The 23405-nt window shown below is 39.7% G+C and overlaps 1 protein-coding gene across 1 annotated transcript; it reads right to left on the reverse strand.

The window, feature by feature from the left end:
• Nucleotides 1-2352: 2352 nt before the first annotated feature.
• On the reverse strand, nucleotides 2353-20619 carry zdhhc18b (zinc finger DHHC-type palmitoyltransferase 18b). The gene is made up of 10 exons (XM_034236704.1): nucleotides 19676-20619; nucleotides 18714-18983; nucleotides 17080-17240; nucleotides 14155-14304; nucleotides 13283-13420; nucleotides 11164-11215; nucleotides 10957-11059; nucleotides 9145-9254; nucleotides 6803-6905; nucleotides 2353-2739 (listed from the first exon to the last, which is right to left on the reverse strand). Exons 2-10 carry the CDS (start codon nucleotides 18791-18793, stop codon nucleotides 2401-2403), a joined length of 1236 nt encoding a protein of 411 aa, XP_034092595.1. The 5' UTR covers nucleotides 18794-18983; nucleotides 19676-20619; the 3' UTR covers nucleotides 2353-2400.
• Between the last annotated feature and the right edge of the window lie 2786 nt (nucleotides 20620-23405).

The following is a 23405-nucleotide window of genomic DNA, read 5'->3' on the forward strand; positions in this document are numbered from 1 at the left end:
GTGGTAACAAAATTAAAACATAAGTAGGCGGTGATGAAGCACAGACAAACACTTCTTCAGTTCAGGTACACAAATCACAGCTTTCCTACAAAGAGTGGTTCAGGGTCTCTCAGGAGTATGAAGTGATCTTGGGAATAAGAAAAACTCAAATATGTGTTAAGTCATTATCATGCTGTTGCATCCACTGCCATTTATGAAGCATACAAATCTGTACACATCAATACAACTGTGCTTTTGTACAAAGATAAAGGGAAAACCACCTCAAAAACTGAATTCACATGTGCAGTTTTAACGTTTCGGATAGTTATTAAACAATGAAATGTGGGACAATACTTGTAGTTTGCCGGTCAAATGATAACTAAACTTGGACCTGTATACCTTTGTATGAAATAGAACAGATAGGCGACAAATCAATCCTGGATAAATGTGTATTAAACAAGCTTAATGGGAATGATATGCTCAGTCACTGGATCTTTCTGGAGCTTTTGGCAAGCGATGTGTCGATCTGGTTTACCACAGCTGTGTGAAACCAAAATAAACACATTTGTAAAGGTTTTATTTCCACAAACTAGTCAAAAGGATGCCAGATTAACTACATCATGATGCCAATTCGTAAAAAGTCTGAAGTTAAACGTTGTCGGGTCATTACATGAGACGACAAGCAACTTTTAAAATGTGTGTTTTCTGAATGGAGTTTGGAACAATCAGGGCTATGCTAAAATGGTAGCTGGTCCATCATCATGTCATCTTAAAAAGGAATTAAAACAGCCGCAATCTTGCTGTTTATACGCAAAGATAACTACATACTTGGTTTCTTTAAAATAGGATGTAAACGTGAAGCATTTAAGATGGTAATGACCTCAATATTATTAGTAGCTTCCCCCTTCATTTCTGATTTATCAACATCAGGCCCTTAACACTGATTGGTTTAGCGTCACTTGCTTGGGCTGAAAACATTTAAACTTGTATATGTGCAAATACTGCAGATGTGTTTAATTACCATCACGTTATTGTGTCTTTTGGGGAACCAGGAGCTAATTTATTGCGTCCATCGCGTTTTAAGATTGACTTTATATGTAATTGCGCCACGGGAATAAAAAACATTCAGGTTTTCTCAGCCCAGTGTTGAAATCTGAATTTAATTTGTCACCCATCTGTATATGTAAGGGAAGTTTCATCTGTGCATACTCTCCTCATATCCTTGAAAACGCTCCAACGACTTGTTCCATTATCCACTGTCTCCAGATGACCTCACCACTACAGACTGTCTCTCTGCTGTTTAGCTTAAGCAGAAAACTGTCTGAAGTTCATGCTATAAATGTGAATTCAATATTTGGCAAGGACTTTCCCCTTAAAGACCACACAAAGCTTTTCAAGCTTCCAGTTTGTTCATCATAGCTACTATTTCACAACATTTGGTGGATCTGACATGCTGGTAAAATTCATGTTATACATGAGGATCATCAGAAAGGCATATGGCTCTACCAGTACAGCTCCTCCATCTTACACATCTCCTCTTTTCATGTGCTTTTTGCACCCTTTACCGACAGACATCTTCCAATCTGCTCTAGTTTTTCTATTTCAACGATTAATAGAGTGATGCAGGATTGAGTCCTAACACCCGGAAATAAGTCAGCATTTTAGCACTTGAGGTTCCCGTGTCTCGGAGTTACGTTATTTTAAGCTGTTAGATGCCTGAAATAAGGTCAGTGGTTAACACAAGCTGAAGAGATTTTAACGTTTTGTTCTACGACATTAAACACGTCAGTAGTTACCCGACTGGTGAATTCAAAAACTGCGATTGTTAAGTGTCTAAATGAGACGACTTAACGTCATCACGCCCAACATTAGCCACCTTTAGCTTAGCGGTGGTGACGTGAAGTCATGTGACCGTGCTGTAGTTCCTTTATAGCCTAACATTCGTTTTTTACTTCTGCATTTACGGAGCAAAAATCATAAAGTGGTGTTAATATGTGGAGATGTGGAGAACGTGGAGAACATGTGTTTGCCAAAGGTCCTAGTTTCTGCACCATTCCACAATCCAATGGAAACATCCCATTGCTTTTTGTTTAGGGAGCTTGTGTGCTTTAATTGTTGTTTTACTTTTATGTATGGACCACGACACCTAGTCAAATTCCTCGTAAGTGTAAACCTACCTGTTTCTGATTCTGATTCTGATTGCAATGCTTACTTCCAGGTCTGCCTACAAAAATACGTCATCACTGCAGCACTCTATTGAACACACAAATGTATATCTTCCAGAGCTTTCAAAGAACTAACTAAACAACGAACATTTTTGAACTCATAACACTTGTATCTGACTGTGTTACAGCATGCAAGCTTCAAACAAGGTGTGTAATCACTTGAAAAAAGCTGCCATTGCTTTATTTTCTTTTTTTGTCATTGCAAATGTGAAAAGCTGTCACCTTTGTGGCCCCTGGCTTTGGAGCTGGGGCCAGCGTCCGGAGAGGAGGGGGACACGGGGACATCGAAGGAAGGGTTGGCCATTTGCAAAGCCGCTCGTTTGTTTTTCTTTGACCGAGTCTTAGTGTGGCGAGGCGTAGATGCCCGGCCTCGGGAGTGATGGACGTGTCGGGCACCGCTGCAACTCGTGGAGATCTCTGGCGAGGGGTCAAAGTTCACAGTGGGGTCAGTGAGAGGTTTCCCCTGAGGACACGAGGTGGAGAGGAGCGGGGGGAGAGTGGCCGACTCCAGCAGACCTTTAGTTCCCTGTGTGCACTGAGGAAACAAGGAAAAAGACAAGAAGTGATGAGACGAGGAAGTGGTGTAACAGCTGGAGTATGAGAAACAGAAAGCTCATTCACAGGCACGTTTCAATTATAAATACATGAGAAGTATAAGATGAGGATAAATAAAAAATAGATCTATTATAAGAAAGTTATTGTAAATATAAAAAATATATATATAAATGTTTATATTAACAGAAGATGTTAAAGTTAAAAGGTTGCAATAAAGTATTGAAATATATATATTTTAAGAAAGTTACTGTTAATATTAATAATATATTCGCCGGAAAGGATAAAAATTAAAAAATATATTTTATTTTCCTACGCTGCGTGAGTTCCCCGACACACCGGGGACACACATTTATGAATAAAAGAGATCAAAAAGTGCATGATAGGTCCCCTTTAAAGTAAAAATGGACAAAAAGGATCAAATAGAATAACATTAGTTAAGGTTAACCTACACAATAAAGGATCAAATTAAATAGAATACAAATTGCAATATATAAACCTAGGAAGAAGTAAAAATGTTATGATTTTTGGGAAACAAGGAAAAAGACAAGTGATGAGATAACAGCTGGAGGAAGCACACTCACAAGCAAGCTGCCATGCAAGCAGATGTTTCATGAACTCACAGTTCTTTCTGAGGCTCATTAGAACTAGCCACTCATATTAGACTTGGTCATCATATTGGACAAAACTGCTCCACCAATTAAAGAGTCTGCTGAATGGTTGTAGCTCAGCCCTTTGACAAACTAGCTACCATAGGCTTTCATACTGTAGAGCTTTCGGATGTTGACGCACATCAGAACTAGGGAATCATATTTGATTTGACATCTCGGACAACACTGCTCCATCAAATAAAGAATCTGCTCAAAGTTTGTGGGTCAACAAGATGAGAAGCTCTATAACTGAAGCTACTATAGGCAGGTGTTTCATGCCATTAATCTCTCTGATGTTGATGCAGCACATCAGAAGTAGGAAAATAATATCTACACATCAGAGCATTGTGAATACCATAGAGTGTTCCATAGAGCATGCACTGTATTGTTTTAAATGATGCATTCGACAGTGTGTATAACATGGCAGCAGTGTGAGTAAAGCCGTGCAGGATTCAGCCGGCAGACAGCAGGGTGCTCAGACTCTGCGCTCTCTCTCTCTCTGAAAAGGCTTTTCCTGCTCTAACAGAGGCTGCTCAGCCAGCGCAGGACACCGCAAAGTCCAGACACTCCTTTTTGATTTATTATTGATCAGATGTATTGATTGGAGGAAAGGTTGGAGGTGAAAGGTGATCCGACACCCCCCCCACACACACACATTCAAGTGCATTTTAACAGCATTACATTCACAAAATAAGTATTGCAGGGGGACATTCAGAGTGATATGTGAAATTTGAGTATTATACCATTCTCATCGACTGCCCATTCAATCACAGTGACATAACAGCCCATGTGTGTGTGTGTGTGTGTGTTTACAAAGAAGCGTGCCGGTGCTTTGTTCCCAGAAGCCCCCCCATGTTCCGCAGGAGCCGGTGGGCTTTTCCATTTCGACGGAGACTTTCAGAGAGAACACACACACACACACACACACACACACACACACACACACACACACACACACACACACACACACACACACACACACACACACACACACACACACACACACACACACACACACACACACACACACACACACACACACACACACACACACACACACACACACACACACAACACACACACCACACACACACACACACACACACACACACACACACACACACACACACACACACACACACACACACACACCACACACACACACACACACACACACACACACACACACACACACACACACACACACACACACACACACACACACACACACACCACACACACACACACACACACACACACACACACACACACACACACACACACAGTAGTTAAAAAATTTATACAAACTTCCCTATATTGTGGAGGGGTTTTCATCTTTGGAGCAATGTTGATTAAACCTTGAGTTGTAAAGCCAAGTGTATTTTTTCTCGTAATTTTTTACATTAAAATGTTGCAGAATGTTCAAGTGTTTCGCTTCTAAATCTAGATTTTTTTTTGTAAATCTAGCACTTCAATTTCAGAAAATATTTCAATTTATTCTCCAGAATGTATGACTTAACATCGGACAATATTACATCTTTAAATGTGAGTTTTTTGTCATTAATCTAGCACGTTAATTCTTAAGAATATCCACGTTCAACTTAAGTCTAGGAATTTACAAAAGTTTCCCCTTCCTTGTCTAATCTCTTTTTCACCTACAATGGACTCAACACGTCGTCGTTGAAATCTTGAGGGTGGACAGACGATGAAATGAGTGACACAGATGATGAAATGCATGGATATACAAATGCATGTTTTATTATTATTTTACATGTCAGAAACTTACAAAATAGATGTATAAAAACAAGATGGACAAATCAAACAAAAACAGTGAAATGAAGACATGAAGGAAAGTATGAAATGATTTGGCACTTTGACTTTATATGCAAACAAGTAACATGTTAAATTAAAATATAAAACAGCTCACAGCTTCACCATGATGTCAACTTAAGACAATTGTTCACTCCCACAAAACACTTTGAGTCTACTCCGTACACACAAATCTGTACAACCCTTTACAGCCGACTCTTTTCCACTTGATATGAGAGCACTGAACCGCAGATGTAAACATACATTTCTATACAACTCTCCGCACACTTCATATCACTAACTTTCAGAAAAACAACCAGAGAGGGAAGAGGACACAGCCTCAGAGTCTTAATACAACTCCTCGTCCCTCTTAAAACACCCCACATACTGCACATGACAAGATACTGAGGTGGAGATTTGTGATACAAAAGGTAACCACTAGTCATATAAAAATATAGTGAACAGTATCCCTGTTGCTCAATTCAAAACTATTGTGTTCATTTCCATGAGGTATATATTAGCTGCCTGAAGCAGGTGTGTAAACTCATCACAATAACAAGGCAACACAACTCTACATTGAAATTTAAAGGAATGGTTTTGTTGGATTATTGCTTTTCTTTTTACCCGAGAGCAAGACGCTCAATCGCTCATGCCCGTTTGCTAAATATGAAGCTACAGCCAGCAGCTGGTTAGCTTAGCATAGCACAAACACTTGACATAAGAGACAAGTTAACCTGGGTTTAACTAAGAGGGAAATATTAGATTACCGCTACCGTCACTTCTCAATGTTGTGGTCAAAGTGACTTTAGCCCATACTGAAAAAAGATTGCAAAAAAAATCGAGTTCTGATCTTAGAGTTACATGTTAAGGCTTTAAGAGGTGATGGGTGCAGCACAACATTGCCCATTAAAAAGTAAGATCAAATGCCTGACTCCTGGTCCCGACTCCAATGCTGAAAAGTTGAAATCATTAGAAATAGCACTCAGTCCTGCAAAACGTATTCTAGTAAGACCAGTAGCTAGGCGTATGTTAGCAAACCTACGAGGGCATACAGCTGCATCAATGACATATCTGAATCAGTTTAACTGTACTCGTGCTACTTCTACCCTTTTTTCCATTTCCCCATTACAACAAATGAATAACTGCTGCTCAGCCAAAGCTAACAGGCTAGCTTTCACACACAGACATTAGATGGATATTGATCTCACTCTCTGAAAAGTGACTCCTTAAAGTGACAGATTCCAGTGTTTGGCATACATGAAAGAAGCAAACAGTATACTTTATTTACCAAATCTATGAGCACTTGATTCATTTTAGCTTAGTCTTAACCCCTGCTTTTCAATTTCATTCTAGCTATTATAAATCATGCCAGCGTTCACCGAATTTCACCCTATTTTTGCAGTGAGTAACGTCATAAATACTGGTTGAACTAATACAGTGTATGCAGGGATTAGCCCTTCAACAACAGGCAGCGGACAGATGTTGAGCTACAGCAGGCAACAAGGCTCCCGTCAGGCAGAGGAGGAGTTATTTTGGGAGGAGGGGGGGTGCAGGGGAGGGGGGGGGCAGCTGTGAGGATCCTCCTACCACGTTTATCTCGCTCTTATTGGCCAGATCGGGCAGCTCGATGTCAGCGCCGGCCGTCTGCACAGATTCATCCGCCGGCAGGAAGCCCCGCCTGTCGATCAGGCTGAGAAACAATAAAGATTTCAATCAGCAGGCGCGCTTTTAGTCTCAATATCTACAACTTTAGAAATACATGTTTCTGGAGAAGCAGCGTTCAGTTATTATGCTCCAAATATCTGGAGCAAACTCCCAGAAACCTGCAGGTCCGCTGCGACTCTGACTACTTTTAAATCCAGGCTGAAGACTTTTCTTTTTGCCGCTGCTTTTAATTGATATATTCACATCTTAAACTGCACTGTAACTTTTATTCATGTATTTTTTTTAATGTTTATTTTATTATCTTTGCTTTTTAATGTCTGTTTTTAAATGCAATTTTCTGAATGTCTTTCATTTTTGTAAAGCACTGAATTGCCTTGCCTTCTGTCACATCCTATTGGCAAGCACATTTTCTTTAAGTAAAACAAGACACTGGGATGGAGATTAGGGTTGCACCATTTGGGAAAAAAAAGTATTTGTAATTATTTTTGACTCGTACTGATTGCGATATGATTTGCAATATACAAGGGAATGATCATTTGTTAAACATTATTCGAATTTACAGTGATATAGAAATAATAAAGAGGCCCTCTTATGCTATTTAGGGTTTTCTCTTTCCCACAGTGTGTTCTATAGGAGTGTGTGCGTGTAAATGGTCTACAAAGGCTTATATTCCAAAAAGTCAGTCTTATTTTTTTTAAGAGCATCTGTACCAAACAAGGTTTTTTTTTTTTTTTTTTAAATTGGTTCTGCAGAATTCAGATTTTTTTTTCCACATATTTTACTTTTTTCAAATGTTGCACTTGCAATTTCAATATTTCACTTCTCCATTTTGCAATTTCTTTAACCCTTATGTTGTGTTGGGGTCTCCCGTGACCCGTTTCAAGTTAAAATGATATAATAACTACGCTCTAGTTTTTTTTTAGTTTTTTTTTTTTTTAATCGGAACAAGGCTTCATGATATCCTCCACAACAGCTATATAAACACTACAAAACTGATTTTGACCATTTTTGCCAAGTCTGAAGGTCTCTTAAAAAACAAAGTATATAATTTGGTGTTCGGGTCAGAATTGTTTTGGGTGACTCGGGGTCAAATTTGGCCCAATCAAGATTCATCTTTGACTTTAGACGCCCCTCCCCCCCCCCCCTTCATCAACTGTAACAATAATTGTTCGCAACATGCACCTGGTCTCCCCTCCCTCTGCCCCCCGCCCCCCCCCCCCCCTCCCCCCACGGGAACTCAACCTTTCTCAAAGAATATGTGCACTAACACTTGAACCTGAACACACACACATGCACGTGTGCAATATGTGGTGTAATGTGTTTTGGGCCATAACATTAAATTACAACAGGATTGTGCGGTTATGAATGCATTATAAGTTAGTTATGATGTAGTTAAAACAAAATTGGATGATAGTCATTATTTGTGTGTGTTTTGGACTGAGATAAATCATGGGTCAAAATTGACCCGCGAACACCATGAACGGTAACAGCTTTCGAACACAACACAAGGGTTAAAGGTTAGAATAATTGTTCAGCCCTAGTGGAGAAGCTAACTAAATGTAATATTTATTGTTAATGTCAGGGATTTCAAATTAAAGAGTCAAGGCTTAGAGCTCGACAGAAGATGTTCCAACAACAACTGATTTGTCAGGGAATAATTCTGTATACATGTTTACCTTTTGCCCTCTGACGCAGATGCCCAACCTTGGGCCGCCGCTATCTCCCTTAAGGACGGGCTGCCCTAGCATGTTGTTGTTGTTGTTACCAGTTTATGACCGGGCAACTGTCGGTCAGATAGTTATTGTTGTGGGACACCTGGAACACATCCTTCTCTGGGTGTAGATGACCCCGAGCCATAAGCGACAACAAATGTGATTCAGTGTCCTCAGCTGTTTAGTCTATCTATTGAAGAATGTTGATTATTTCACTCTGAACTAGTTAAAACCTTGAGCTACAGGAGGGGTCTTCAGGATTGATTGTGGCATCTCAACCTTGTGGCCCGTGACATGTCTTGTGAATTCTCCGGCCGAAGCTCCAAATAAACCGTCAGTGTTTGCCATCAAAGCTCCAGCTCTCCTCGTGTCTCTTTGAGTCCTGACTCCTGTCTCTGCAGAGGTTTTCCCCCGCATGATTCATCATCAAAAATGCCGAATGCTAAATTGATTGTTGGATTTATGAGTCCCTGATTGAAGATGTGGTTTTTGCTCATTCCTAATTATGTACATGCATATGTGTTACTTCAATAAAACCAAGTTCCCACTGACCTGGGGGGCATGGGTCCACAGAGCACAGAGCAGCAGTTCACAAAGATGTTTCTCTGACTGTAAGGGTTGGTCACATCTTCTCCACTCTTCCCCGACCACGAGCCTTTAATCTGGGACACACAGGATGAGAACACCTATTTATTACCAGCTTTATTCAACATCCACGTCATTAGATACTTGGGTTAGTGTCCCAGGTGTTGGGTTGGATTTGGAACTTCTCATTAACCCTGTGAATACTAACAAAAGAGATTCTTCCATTTTCTATAAAAATGCTATATGTTGAGTGTTTAAGAATCTTTCTTGTTTAAAAATAATTCATTTGATTTGTTAAAAACATTTCTAATAAAATCCAATTAATTAAATCTGCTGAGATTTTAAAAGAGTTTGGTTTAGACCAGGAGTGTCAAACTCAAATACACAGTGGGTCAAAATGAAAAAATGGGTACTAGGCGAGGGCCGGACTGGTTCAATGTTTATAGCAGAACTTATTGAAATGAACTTATTGCACATATTAAACCTGGAACCAACTAAGCTTAAATGATTGCCTATAAAAACAACATTAAATAATCAGTTGCATTCATTTCTTATGGCTCTATCTGCAGATTTTCCGGAGTCATTTCTTATGATTACATTTCTCCACAGGCCAACACCAGCGTCAAACAAACTATTTCCCTCAAAGAAAAAAAGTGCAGAAGGAAACTTCCATTAAACTCAGGTTGCTGCTCTGTGATGCTAGTTCAAGCCAGATACTCATCTTGGGTGCAGGTTCATCAATGTTTGGGGTCAGGCTCTGAGCGGAGGAGACCCTCAGGATGGAGTGAAGGTGTGCGTGCAATATACCGGCGGGCCAGATCTAATAGTAATTAGAAATTATCCTGCGGGCGAAATTAAATCCACCACGAGCCTGATTTGGCCCCCGGGCCTTGAGTTTGACACATGTGGTTTAGATAATTGATTTCATGTTTAAAATGTATATTTCTGTGCTTAGTCTGCCCAGTTTATTTGTAAAATATTCGTAAACAAGGCAGCAGTGTCAGTGTATTGTTTGCATGCTTTATTCATTTTAATGACTATTGCAAGTTGTCTAATGCATCTTTCTTGTCTTCAAAGGTTTTTCACTTAAAGACCCGTTAAGCAACCGAATGGACCTTTGGTTTTGAAGTAAACTACTGAAATAAAAGACTGAGAAAGTAACAGTTGCTGTTTCATTGGAGTGGAATCCTGTTAAAAGTCCAGTAGATGTTTCAAGTCCCTTTCAAGTGGGGAAACTGCACCAAAAAACAGAGAGGACTTGACAATTACTGACAGACAGTTAAAGGTAGGGTAGGTAAGAATGGAGAAACCAGCTCGAGTGCGCTAGAATTTGAAAGTACGCAGCCGAAAATATTCTGCCCCTTCCTTCAGACTTCCTTACAGAGCCCCTCCTCCAACACACACGAACGCGCACATGACCAATGAGGGCACGAGATAAGTTTGTGCATAGATGGAAGGCTGACAGGCAGGTAGGCCATCCAGTTACTTTAGCCGGGCCGGCTCAGATGATTGGTCGTGCTTTTTACAGCGCCACGGCTTCCACAGATGAAATATTTGTATATTTATTGTCAAAGCATTTCATGTATTCATTGCTATCGGGATGTTAAGAGCATTCCATGGAATATACACAAAAAGTGTTTCTGAAGTGAATTACCTACCCTACCTTTAACAAAAATAATAATTGATTTTAGGAATATCCCAAACTTTCTTAAGGTTGGCCCACAACAAACCAAAAAAGAAATCCCTTTCAAAGCTTCTCTGTTATTGCAGCGTACTCACGTCCTCATTGGTGGTCAGGTTGGAGGCTACCAGATATGTATGGAAGCCTGAGAGGCCCAAAATGGACCAGACGGAGAAGAAGCAGATGACCAGCTCCACTGCAGTAAGAGGCTGAGTCAAGGAGGTTTGTTAGAGCTGGGAGAAATGTGAATAATACATGTTCACTGAGAGAAACCTTATCAAAGCACATTCATGACTAAAGGATATCTGCCGGGACTCTCCTGCAGAGCGAACACCAGGCCTTTCCCCCCCTGAGCTCCTGGAAGAGAGGAGGAATTACGAGATTAAAATAATTGTAAAATAATAATAAAATTGATTTCTAAGCGCTTTTTCAGGTGCTCAAAGATGCTTTACAGTGGTGATAAAAAGAAAATACAATAAAATATTAAAAGTTCAATTAAAATATTAAAACAGCAACACAACATTAAAATGAAAATAAAATATATGTTTTTGAAGTTTCTCAAGGTTTTTCAAAGTGTGGCATCACCCCTAAAAACATTTAACATCCTCACACAAGTCATTTTGATTAAATGCGTTTGACTTTTATTTAAAGGTCACCTATCATGCTATTTTTAGGCAATAGCATAGGTCTCAGATATATAAAAAACATGTCTATGAAGTGTTTTGCTCAAAATACCAAACATATCACCTATTCTAGCCATGCCTCATATCCCTCTATTTCACTTCCTGTTTCAAAAGTTCTGATTCTGGGTATAAAGCTTTAAAAAACAAAACAATTGATAAATAAAAAAGGAAGGGGCTGAGCTCATGCGGGACCCGGCAGCTACTGTCTAAACTAAATGCTGTCGTGATGAAACGCCATATCATGGATTATCAAGGATTATCTCTGAAACAGTCTGGAGCTCAAAGGCTTTCTCTCTTGCCGGTTATACCACAAGGTGAGTTGCTTTTTACTTCCTGCTTCTTCACACACATGCTCTCCAGTACAGGTTAGCTCTGAGTGTTAGCGATGCTAATGTAAACAACGACCATATTACGTCCAAAACAGTCGGGCATTGTTTCTGATAGTAACGTTTCTGATAGGGCCGTGGGTCCACATTTCAGATATTACGTCATATCGGAAGCAAATCTGGATCAGCTCCGTTGTACCCCCGTTTTTAGAGATTTGGGTACGGAGGAAAAGAGAGAGGGTTTTATTTTCTTTCCCTGACACACCGGGGACACATACTTATGTATAAAAGACGTCAAAAAGTGTATTTTCCATGTCTTTTCTCCAATTATTGTTTGGTATGAAAGTGGTGATGTCTTGATGTATCTCCAAACAAATGCAGATACATATAGATTTTTTTTGTTACAACTTAAAGTTATATAAAAGTGTGGGAAATACAAGGAACTGTGTGCAACAAGTTGGAGAGATAACCAGTTTGTGGTTGCAATCGAAATGCTGTCTTTGAAAAGCTTAACTCTAACACATATAAACCAAATATAAACTTTGTTGAAACATGATATGAATGTTTGAAGCACACGAGTCAATCCTACGCACCAACCACAGAAATGTAATCCTTTTTCTGTTGTGTGTTGCTTTAGTCATTTCTTGAATGAATTTTACCCTGTACATTTAAACTGAGTATCATACAAATCCCTTTATAAATAACATGTACTATTATTACTGAACCGTAAAATACAAATGATATAACTGTAGCCTTTATCAACGGTGCAGAAACAGGAATGAAGCTATTCAGAGCAGCAAATCAAATAACTCTGACTCAATTCCATCAAATAGAAAAAGTTCGTAGTTCCTAAAACTGTTTTGGTTAATCTTCTTGATGTGGGAGCAGTAGCACCAAGGTCACGCTCGAATATTCTAACTCTTGTGTAAACTGGCTGTTGGATGAAATAACATTTGAATACTCTGTGAATGTTTAGTGGGACACAGACACCTTCAAAAACAAAACATTGTACTGTAAAAACTGTATATCTTTCTTATCAGATAGATAGCCAGATAGATAGCCACACACACACACACACACACACACACACACACACACACACACACACACACACACACACACACACACACACACACACACACACACACACACACACACACACACACACACACACACACACACACACCACACACACACACACACACACACACACACACACACAACACACACACACACACACACACACACACACACACACACCACACACACACACACACACACACACACACACACACCCACACACACAACACACACACACACACACACACACACACACACACACACACACACACACACACACACACAGTTTTTAAACCATGAAACACCTGTGAACCGGAGCAAAGAAACACACGTACTCAGAGACAGATGTGTGGTCACGCAGCCGAAAATGAAGGCGGTGTGGAAGGAGAGCGACACGATGAAGGTGTAGAAGAAGCGGTAGTTGCGTTTTCCCACACAGTTCCCCACCCAGGGGCAGTGGTGGTCGAACCGCTCTGAAAAACAAACGCATGTTGATGAAAAGGGATGCACAATGAATTGATGAGTGGGAGAGAAATTCCTCTGGAAGGATAACGGGGATTTTAGCCTTTGAAGACCATTTACATGCACACAAACCTATTTTAAAGGTCCCCTATTATACTGTTTTTCATCAATATGTTATAAGTCTCAGATATATACAAAACATGTCTCTGAAGTGTTTGGCTACAAACACCAAACAGATCATTGCAGCATCCCATAATCCCCTCTGTTTCAGCCCTGTTTCCAAAGTGCTGATTCTCTGTCTGTTACTTTAGATGAAAATAAGGAGCCCCTCCCCACGCCCCTCTGAGAGAGATTTGGTTACAAAGAACACAATGGTGCTCTAGGAGGAGATTCAGGTGATACGGTGTTTCCTGAAACGTTCAGAATCTCTTTACACAGAGGGGACAGTGTGACACATGTTGATGTATAAAAGACATGAAGAAGTGGATTTTGCATAATAGGTGACCTTTAATACAATATGAAAGGTAATTATCGTTTCAATCATAACGTTTTAAAAATAGTCGTTCCCTCCAATATTTGAAATGATAACACGATTGCACCATCAGTCAAATAGTCAATTATTAGTTATTTTATTCCTCGTCAATCATCCCACCCTATCAATGGATCCAGCCTGATCCCCGGCGATGGGATGATGTTCCCTGTGAGGCCTGTATTTATTATTCATGGTGTGTGAATGTCAGCTCACCCACACAGTTGTCACACAGGCTGCAGTGGGAGGTGCGGGGGGGCCGGAACATCTTGCAGGTGAAGCAGTACTTGAGCTTCACCACCTGCTGGTTGATCACCACCTCCTTAGTGCGGGGGGGCGGCCGATAGCTGGTGTTCCCCGTGTTATCTGCACAGGGAGGGACAGAGAGACAATTACATTTATTCACTGATCAAAGGAGAGATTTCTTCTTTTAAAATTCTTTATTTGCGGTGTAAGAAATCAAATCAATTTAAATGGCGTAATTTAAATTAAATAGACTGTTTTAACTTAAAACTGTTTTATTCTGAAAACCGAATGTTCAGAACATGACTTGCAATCAGCGCTAAATGCACTTTAACACAGGGGTATCTCCTCTTGCACTCTACATGTCGTTGCTGCTATATTGTATTACCATGTCATAAATACTTGTGTATGCTGCTCTTGCTCTTTTGCACTTTTTGCATATCATGTATTTTGTTTTTGCTATGTTTGTAAAATGTAAACTCTTAAATGTTTTATGTGAGGGACTGCAGATGGAAATTAGCTCAAAGCTAAACCTGGCACTGCTACGCTTGACACATTCTAATGTGTTAAGTGTTCATTACTGTGCATTGTCCCCGTCAAATAAACGATCAAATGAAATGAAATGAAAAAAATCAAACAAACATTATTTCTTACCCGTAGCGCTATTTATAATCTAATTATTGGATATCTGGATTGTTTCCTGAGTTGCTGAGTCTTGGAGGTATTGGTCATATAGATATAGACTTCTCTCCAATATAATGGAACTATATGGTTTGTGGTGCTCAAAAATAAGTGCATTTAAAGCTCGAAAACGAAAAATGATGACAAGTTTACTTAAAAGTATCCATAGCTTCATTTAGGAACGACAAAAAACGTAACACCACCTGCTTACCGTATCACTGTACTGTTCTTAGATTAGTATCACAGCTCTAGTTTGATTTTGAATATAAAGAAATGCGCCGCTTATTTGAACGTTATATACTTTGATTGTACTTATTGTCCGTCACATTGGATAAAAGAAGCAACTAGATGAAATGTAATGTAATGATTTCCAACATAAAGTGCTTTTTAAATGAACGTGTAATGGCATCAGTGATGAGATTAAGCCTAAGAGAATAAGAAGTCAAACTAAATATCCAAGCTGTTTCTTTAAGATCGCCTGGTAGGTAAAGATGCAAGACTAATGTCAGAGCGTCTGTATTAAAAATATCTGGAGCAGCAGTAATGTGAACATGTTACATCATCGCTGCCTAAACTTTGGTCCTGAGTAGGAAGTAACAAGGTGCACAGAGCCAGCTTTAGACACGGTGGTCAATATATCGAAGTAATCCATATTTAAAGATAAGGTAGTGCTGGCAGGACTTCAAACTGAGAGTGCATATAAGTGATGGACTGAACCCTGGTGGAAAAAGGAAACACTGAGGGACAGAAAATCCTCCGGTCCAAGTTACAGACACATTGATTTCACAAAAAATGCCCTAAAGCTGCCAATGAGACATACGTTACACAGGGTAAATACGTCTTTAATGCGTCAAAGGAATCCTCATCGTTTAAAATAAAATGGCAACAGAAAAACTGATGTCTGTATTCCAGTAAAACAGCTAAAAGAACCAAGTACTTTGCCGTACTTTGTTCCCAGCACTTAGTACCCTCATGGAACTGAAGAGCAGATTGCGTTCACACCGGAATAAGTTCCTAGGGAGGATTAGGCAAATGAAGCCGCTGACATCACTTCTTCTTCTTCTGCTTTGGGTTTACTGGCAGGCCGCAAACCACTTCACGGCGTATACTGCCGCCCAAAGTCCCCGGCCGGAAGTCCCGGAGTTAGGGACTGGCTTCAGTAGAAGCTGCTGGGACTCCCAGCAGCTTCTACTGAAGCCTTCCGAGTAAATCGCCAGAACGCCGACACCTCCTCATCTCCACCGCTCCCATGTTTTTTTTGTGTTGCCATAAATTATTCTCTCTCCGTTGATGCGCTGGGCTAATGCTAATGCTAATAATGCTAATTCCAGCAAATACAATGGCGGCTTAAAAAAACTTTTCCGAGTTTCACGGGGCGTGGTTTGCAATTCGCCCAGCCAATCGAAATTGGAACTTTTTTCTCCCCAGGATTGTCCCACCTCTCTAGCAGGCACTAAAAAGGGGGTAAAAGTTCTCATGAACTAAGTTCTCTTTTTGGTGTGAACGCAACATCCCAGGAACTATCGGAACTAAAAGGGAAAAGCACGGGGAAAAGTACTCCGGTGTGAAAGCGCCTAATGCCTTCATTCTCTACTGTGAGTTATGCTCTGAATATAAACAAACTGTGTGAAAGCTGTGACAAAAATAGTGTTTCATTGAAGTTTGACACACTTTATTGCCACTGAGCAGAGAGTAGTTTATAAAGAAATGAGCAGAGATCAAGCAGTTTGAGTTTAGGTATCACATTGTGCAAATGATGCTCTAAACCTGGGTCATAAACCGGCAGGAAAAACACCTTGCGGGGAAAAGAGAGACTAAAAAGGCTTATTTTTAATGATACTGGACGTAAAACACAAAATAAGGGCTGGTTCTTACATTACTGTCAATCTGCAGATTATTTTCTAGACGGTTTGATACATTTTTTGTCTTTTAAAAAGGTCAGAAAATACTTTAAAAGTCCATCATAGTCTCTTAAGGTCAAAAGTGATGTCTTTAAATGTCTTGTTTTATCAGTTTCACTCATTTAAAAATATGACATAAAACAGAGAGAAGCCGTTTTCTGAGGGCCTGAAAACTGTATTTTCTGCATACTTTCATGAAAAAACACTTAGAACTCAAAATAGTTGGCGATACTTTGCTGCAGATTGATTTTTTGATGCAGCTGTAGTCAGAAGCACTTAAGACAACAATGTTTCTATGACTGGAGTTGGCTCTTACCGATCTGTTTTTCGATGTCTTCTGCCTCATCGGGCGTCGCTCGGGGCAAGATGCCGGGGTCCGTGAAGCTCGTCTGGAGCAACGTGATGACCACAAACACAAAGAGGAAGCCTCCAATCACAGGGATGCAGCTGGTCAGGTGTTTGACCAGGAAGGGACAGCTGTGAGGAGAGGAAGAGAGGGGATGGATTACTAAGACATGACAAACAAAGGATATAAAGAAATCCAAGTCTCATATAACTGAGGCTGCTATAGAGAGGCGAAGTCCCTCCCTTTCCGGTTGAGCTCCATGGGACCTTATTTCGGAAAAAGTATGTATTGAAGTCAATGGAGAGAGAAAGATTATCTTTCGGTCTCGTTTGAATTGTGCCATGAATTACACATATGATGTTTGTCAATTTAAAAGATAATTTTGCAAGTAAAAAAATAGAAATGTGTCGTAAAACTGTGAAGTAACACTTTTTTTTGTGTGAAACGCTCAATGAACTACATCTCCCATCTCGCACCAACACCAAGACGGCCGTCACGTTGGAACATTTCACTTCTTTCTTTCAGAATGAGACGAAAAGTATTAAAAGAGGTGAAAATCACTCCAAGTCTGGGCGTGTTGAGAGCTGTGCACACACACAAGGGGAGTGAGCCGGTTCCTTAAGAGCCAGCATGCGGGACCGGGATTCTGGGATTACATATTTTTCATAGTCTTATATTTCAACAGTTTTACGACAAACTGTCACTTTTTTTACATGGAAATAATTTTCTAAGATTGACAAACATCAAATGTGTAATTCGTGGCACAATTCAAACGGGATCGAAAGATAATCTTTCTCTCTCCATTCACTTCAATACATAATTTTTCCGAAATAAGGTCCAATGGTCTGAAGTAGATGGGCGGGACTTCGTCTCTCTATTTCAAACCCACCAGGGGATCTAGTTTTAATTAACATGCAGTGCCTTTAATCAAAATCTCAGATCCATAGAGACACAGCATACATTTCACTACACTGTGATAACAAACACTTCATGAAGTATGTATTAGCAGTGATGGAAGAAATACTCATTATTTACTTAAGTAAAAAAAGCAATGCTACAGGGTAAAAATACTCAATTACTTAAAATTGCTGCATTCAAAATGTAGTAGTACAAGTTAAAAAGTAGTTGCATCAACATATATATAAAGTGCCAAAAGTAAAAGCACTAATTTTGCAGAATGGGATATTTAAGAACCATATATTTTAGCATAGAGTTTCATTCTATACCAATCGGAAACCTAATAATATATGATAATGTATTCTATTTATAATCTACATGTGCAAAGGGGAGTATAAAGTACCATAATGGGAAAAGACTCAAGTAAAGTACTTACATTTGTTCCTCAAGTACAATACTTGAGGAAATGTACTTAGTTACCTTCCACCACTGTGTATAAGGATATTTTATGAATTAGTAGAACCTGGTTTACAGTTCACCAAAGATCTTATTCATCAGATAACATTTAACTCAACAAAATAATAATGTTCAATGCTAGTATGCTTCATATTGCTTTACTATAGTGGAAGCTGACATGTTTTGGTATTTCCACTGAACTCACAGGGGACGTGACAGAACCGTGGACCTTAAAACAAACCCATACTCACTCAAAAATAAAGAATAATCCACTGGTGATGAGGATGAGGCCCAGGGTGAGGGGCAGCACGCCGCTCTGCCGGGCCACCATGATCCGCCCATCGCAGTAGAACCGGTTCTTTCCGGGGAACACGTGCCACTTCCTCCTGGGTTTCCCCTTCGGCTCCTCTGGTCTGTCACCAACCGGCCCGTGATGAGGGGTCGGGGTCGGGGTCGGGGTTGGAAGTGTCCGGGGATCAATTTGCTGATACTCGCAGTTTTCATGATGTGGAGTAGGGACCCTTTAATACACCAAAAAAGTCATCATCATTTAAAGTCAACTGGAAACAGAGAAACTGATGATGAAATCCCACTGAGAACAATGCCTTTAATCTCAACTGTGAGTTTTGCTGTGAAAATAAATAAAACAGTGTGAAAGCTAGGACAAAAATAGTGTTTAATTGAAGTTTGATGTACTTTAAAGCCACTGAGCAGAGGGTAGTTTATAAAGAAATTAGATTAGGCCGTTTGTTGATACTGAAGGTTTTCATGACTTAAAACCAGGGTTTGGAGGGTAACTTCAAACATGTAATCCATTAAAATGACTAGTTACATGTCAACAAATGTAATCGGTTAAAGAATCTGAGTATCAAAGTAATCTGACTACTTTCTTTTAATTGTGTATTACCACAATATGAAAATGCAATTCAAATAAAAAAAAAAAACAATAAGATGTGTTGCAGGTTACAATTTAACCTCAGAAAGTTAGATATACGTTATGATATAAATGTAGTAAAAGTAATAGATTACTAATGCACTGTTAAAGCTTAACATTAAAATAAAGGAGAATTAAAGTAGCCTAAATATAAAGATAATTAATTCAGTACGTCTACCTATAATATATGGACCTTTATTTTAGAAATGTATTGTAATATATTTTCTTTATAAATGTAATCTGATTATTATTATTTTTAATGTAATTGAATACAGTTACCTTTTTTTGTATCCCGTTTACGTAATCTCGTTACGTGTAATCTCGTTACTTCCCAAGACTGTTTATAATAACGAGATTTTAGTTCTTTATCCAAATTCTGAGAACATTTCACCAGCGGTTAACAGCATCACCGACGCCCGGGATTGAGGCACTGAAACGCCGCAAACGTCGTCATCTTTCTACGGTGAAAACAAGCCAATCCTACACTATGGGTATCCAGGTATAAATAACCCAAAGTGCTCGAAATCAAATCCCAGATACTCTCCATGAGAGCCATCGCAAAAGAATCCAGCCGTTGACCAACTGGTAACCGTTAGCTTGTTAGCTTTGCCATTTAAACCCTGGATGTTTAGCCGTTCATTCTTCTTCTTCTTCTTATTTTGATTTTACAGGCGGTTGGCATCCAGATGTTGCATTACTGCCCACTACTGGATACATAACAAAACGACCCTTTCCAAAAATAACTATTATACCGAACGGAAAATGCTAATAAAGGAAACATAAATAAACATAATAAGCACCTTGTACCTTCGTTTCGATTGTCTTTCTTGCTCAAACCAGCAAACAAAAAGCTACTGCAAAAATGTTTTAGTTTTAGTTTGGCCAGAGGATTCCCCGGAAGTAGTTTCAAAATAAAAGCCCTCGTCTGCTAAACGCATGGCTGTATAAAAGAGAACACACGACATTTAATGATAGATAACGATTTTAAGATATAGTTGTTATTACAACAAAGAGGCCGTAGAGACAGTCTTTAATGCCCTCTTAGAGTCTATATTGATAAGACTAGCGTTGAGGGCTTTCCATAGTTAGGTTTATTTTTGAAAGATATTGACGGTTCAAGCAGAGATGTTCACAAGTCTTTTTTTGCAAGTCCAAGTCAAGTCTTTGGTCACGAGTCCAAGGCTGCTTCTCAGGTCGACTATTTTCATTTCCTCGCTCCTCGGTCCTCGGTCTCACCGGAAGTTGATTTGCCTGCGCCATCTTGAGTACCGTCCCATGACTCTTATTTCTGCCCGGAGGACCGAGCGAGGAGCGATCATGGAGGAGCGATAACCGAGGAACCACCAGACCATCCTCCGATGAAATCCTCAGATACTCACCCCGCCCCCTTACTGTGTATCGCTCACTGATTGGACGAGGCAGTGCATGCACTGATCGATGCTTCTTGACATGAGAGCAGTTTCCCAGCGGAGTGAAGAAAATACATGAACCTCACGGGAGTCACTCCTCAGTTTATACCGTGTTTTGTTTCAATTAATGTATAATTTTGTTACAAATATGTGATATATCTGAACAACAAAGTGGTAAAAAAATCATTTTATTCATTTTTTGGAAATATTTTTCATGGTCGCTTTTTTCGTTTTACATTTTCATTTATTGTCATTTCCATTCAGTCAGTCATTAAGTGCTATTACAATGTGAATATGCTACATATCCAAACAAACAAACAAAGTGTGCAATCCAATGAATGTTAATCTAACTGGGTTTTGATAGATAACATATCTCTTTTTCTTCTCTCAATTATTGTATTTCTATTGTGCACTCTAATCAATATTAATTAAACTAATGTTCGTTTATACATTTTAAGAATGGCGTTTATCTTTTTTGAGAATGAGTTCTTATTTAATTTTATTTATTTGGGTCTACAACAGATGATACAAATGTTTGTGTCAGTAAATGTGTACTAACAGAGGCGGGGGGGTGTGTGGAAATAACGGGGACAGAGCTGCTGTCAGACGATCAGCTGTGCAGCGTCATCACAAACGGACGTCGCTTCACGTGACGCTCCGGAGGAAAGGACGTCCCATTGCTCTTAAAACTAATTTCCCTGCTTCTCGTGGTTTCATTGCGTCCCTCCATGCTTCCCTGGTGGGAGGGACTAGACGCAGGGAAACGACGCAAATGAGGGAAGCAAGGATTTCATTTAATCGACCTGAGAAGCAGCCCAAGTCTTTGTGAGTTGAGACTTGATCAAGTCTCAAGTTGTTGGTCACGAGTCCAAGTCAAGTCTCTAAAAAAGAAAAGTCTCATGTCTCTTCTGGTTGTAATAAGCCTTCTATTGTCTGCTGCTATCCAGTCTGTTAAGAATACTGCACAGCTATATCTAAGAAATTCAAAGCATTTACTGTATTATTATCACTCCTACATCTATTAGCATACAGTATCAGTACTGATTAGTTGTTTGTTATATGATCACTTTAAACAGGCTATTGCAACGCAATATGAGGAAAAACATCACACTTTAGCTAAATGCAAACAACTTATAAGCAAAACACTTCAGAATCAGAAATCAGTATCACAAATACTTTATTAATCCCCCGCAGGGAAACTGTTAAAAGTACTTAAAAGTAAACATTTGTTCTGTGCCATTTGCAACTAAAAAACTATTGCTGCAATATTATCTGAAATATACTGAACTGGTGATATTAAAACATGACCTGTTCCAAAAGAGATATCTACCATTAACACCATTTACCAGCCAAATGCTGGTAAATCATGCAAGTGGCTGGTACTGTATGTTGCACGCACCAGCCACAAATAACAATGGCAATCTATTGAGTGGCTGGTAACATTTCAACATTCACTAGGCTAGCCATTTGGCCAGTGGACAAAAATGTTAAAATGTGACCTCTGCAACCGTATTGTTTAATTACACTGGGTCTCTAATGACATCTTTTAAGTCTACTATAAATAAACATATTCCTCTATCCTCTCACTCAAACCCAGTGTAATGGTAACCTGATAAACCTGTAACATTAACGTTACGTGGTCAACAATAAACCTGTAACCTGCCTATAAACCGACAGATGTATTTATGTATGTAACTATGTATTTTTCTACGTTTAACGTTAGCCAGTAGATGGTGGCAGCGGAACGTAATGATTAACGTTACCGACCTTTTTTATGTCATGTCAAGAGTTGTCAACGCCACTCAACGCAAACAAGTGTGACAAGCAAACATTCACTCATCTTTTCAAATATTCAGTTACAAAGCTAGTAGCAAGCTAAGTTAACATTACATAGCTGATGCTGAGCTAAACATATTTGCTAACCGTCCATATGCGTTAATGTGACTGACCTCTCCGGGTGAGTTTTCAAGTGCCTGGTGGAATTTGACGTTGTTGCACCAGCATCTTTGATTTTAATATTGCAGACTTTGCAGTGTGCGCTCCTTTTGTTGGTGCCGCCGGCGTTTTGTTCAAAGTTTTTATAGTTGAACCTAATTACAAGCGGTACAGCTGCAGGTGTACCGCCGGTCGCCATGGAAGGACGCCCGTCAGACGTTTCAGAGTTTCCTCAATGTTAATACGCCAAAAATAGAAAACAATGATTGTTCACGAGTCCCAAAACACGAGTCTAAGTCGAGTCCGAAGTCTTTTGAGCAGGAGTCCAAGTCAAGTCTGAAGTCTCTGTGTGTGCGACTTAAGTGCGACTCGAGTCCGAGTCACAAACTCGAGTCCCCATCTCTGGGTTCAAGGACTCAAACCCAAAACACGAACAACGTCTCTTAACAACCATATTTACGCTAGATGAGGAGTTCAGCCTTATCAAAACAAGCCGAAAGACACCGTCACCGAGCTGCACAACTTATACCTAGTGATGGCGAGACGAAGCCGTATGAAGCTGTGAAGCTTTCCAACCAATTGGTTCTCAAAAGGGTTCATCTCATGAGGCTTCATCTGAACCCCCCTGTTGGTCAAAGTAGGCAGACATCTCAACAGTCTGATCT

This window comes from Gymnodraco acuticeps, unplaced genomic scaffold (assembly GCF_902827175.1).
Source record: "Gymnodraco acuticeps unplaced genomic scaffold, fGymAcu1.1, whole genome shotgun sequence".
Lineage (NCBI taxonomy): Eukaryota > Metazoa > Chordata > Actinopteri > Perciformes > Bathydraconidae > Gymnodraco > Gymnodraco acuticeps.

Excerpts from the sequence above, each read along its gene's own strand:
- zdhhc18b (XM_034236704.1), bottom strand. The coding sequence starts at position 18,793 with ATGGTGGCCCGGCAGAGCGGCGTGCTGCCCCTCACCCTGGGCCTCATC. Across the intron at positions 13,421-14,154 it reads CCTGTGTGACAACTGTGTGG|AGCGGTTCGACCACCACTGC; the intron begins GTGAGCTGACAT and ends TTTGTTTTTCAG. Across the intron at positions 11,060-11,163 it reads CTGCAGGAGAGTCCCGGCAG|TGCAGTGGAGCTGGTCATCT; the intron begins ATATCCTTTAGT and ends TCAGCCTCTTAC.